The sequence below is a fragment of the Haliaeetus leucocephalus genome, unplaced genomic scaffold, assembly GCF_000737465.1.
Source record: "Haliaeetus leucocephalus isolate CR32 unplaced genomic scaffold, Haliaeetus_leucocephalus-4.0 Scaffold228, whole genome shotgun sequence".
In the NCBI taxonomy this organism is placed as follows: Eukaryota; Metazoa; Chordata; class Aves; order Accipitriformes; family Accipitridae; genus Haliaeetus; species Haliaeetus leucocephalus.
The window spans coordinates 22,778,844-22,779,777 of record NW_010972664.1 but is presented as its reverse complement, the minus strand read 5'-3'; the positions used below and the strand labels follow the sequence as shown (position 1 = coordinate 22,779,777).

Below are 934 nucleotides of genomic sequence, written 5' to 3'. Positions count from 1 at the left end.
CAAGAGCTGTTTCGGTCTCAGCATTCGGGACTAAGCGCAGCCGATTCAGGGCAGACAGCAGCTTTTCAGGGTTTTCTGTGGGGATTGGCTTTGGTTTGACGAGCGAAGAGGAATGAGACAGGCAGAAGCGGGAATCTTCAAGCAGGGGCCCAGCTGCGGACCTCTGAGTGGAAAAACCACTGGGAGCGGAGTCAGGCGGCCTGAGGGGAACAGGGGCCGGGGAGACCTCGGAGGTTACACAGGGGCAGGGGGGGAAACACTGCTGAGAAGGGCAATTTCAAGGGCAACCTCCACATGAGGCAGGACCCGTGGGGGGGGAAAAAAAAAAAAAAAAAAAGAGAGAGGCGAAGCGCTGGCGTTTGCACAAGGCCGCGCCGACAGGACCCGCCCGCGCTGCAACCGGCTGCCACTGCGCATCTGCGCATGCGCACTCCGGACGGTGGGGGGGCGACACCACTGCTGAGCGCATGCGCTGATCCTTCCGGCCTTCTGCCCTGCTTCCCTTCCCCCTCACATCCCCCCCCCCAGCCCCTTCCCGCCTTTGCCATGGCGACACCGAGTGGCCTGATCCGGGCTTTGCACCGCGGGACCCTCGGCCAGGTAACCGGCCGGCGACGCGGGGTCCCCTCCCGGTCTCTCCGGTTGGACCGGCCCAACCGTCAACCCGCCCATCCGGGTGGCTGGGCCGGCTCCGCGCATGCGCGGTGGGGCGGCGGGAGGAGAAAGGCGGGCGGGCCGGGCCGGGTGCGGTGGGGTCCAGCCGTCCCTCAGGCCGCCGGTCTCTCGGTCCCGTCGTTCCCGCTTTCCAGCTGGTTGTTTCTCAGCCGTAGGGGCTTTGACTCGGCGGGGCACACGGGGTTTAGGGGCACGGGAGGGAGGGAGGCCTGAGCCAGCAGGCGAGGGATGGGGGGGGGGGGGGTTTCGGGGGTGGGGG

The 934-nt window shown here is 67.1% G+C and overlaps 1 protein-coding gene across 1 annotated transcript in view; it reads left to right on the top strand.

Annotated features, from left to right (window-relative positions):
• Window positions 1-535: 535 nt before the first annotated feature.
• Window positions 536-934, top strand: part of WARS2 (tryptophanyl tRNA synthetase 2, mitochondrial) — a 41,709-nt gene continuing 41,310 nt past the window's right edge. The window contains exon 1 of the mRNA XM_010567512.1: window positions 536-600. Within this exon, the coding sequence (XP_010565814.1) occupies window positions 547-600 (54 nt within the window). The 5' untranslated portion in view covers window positions 536-546. The remainder of the gene's footprint in view (window positions 601-934) is intronic.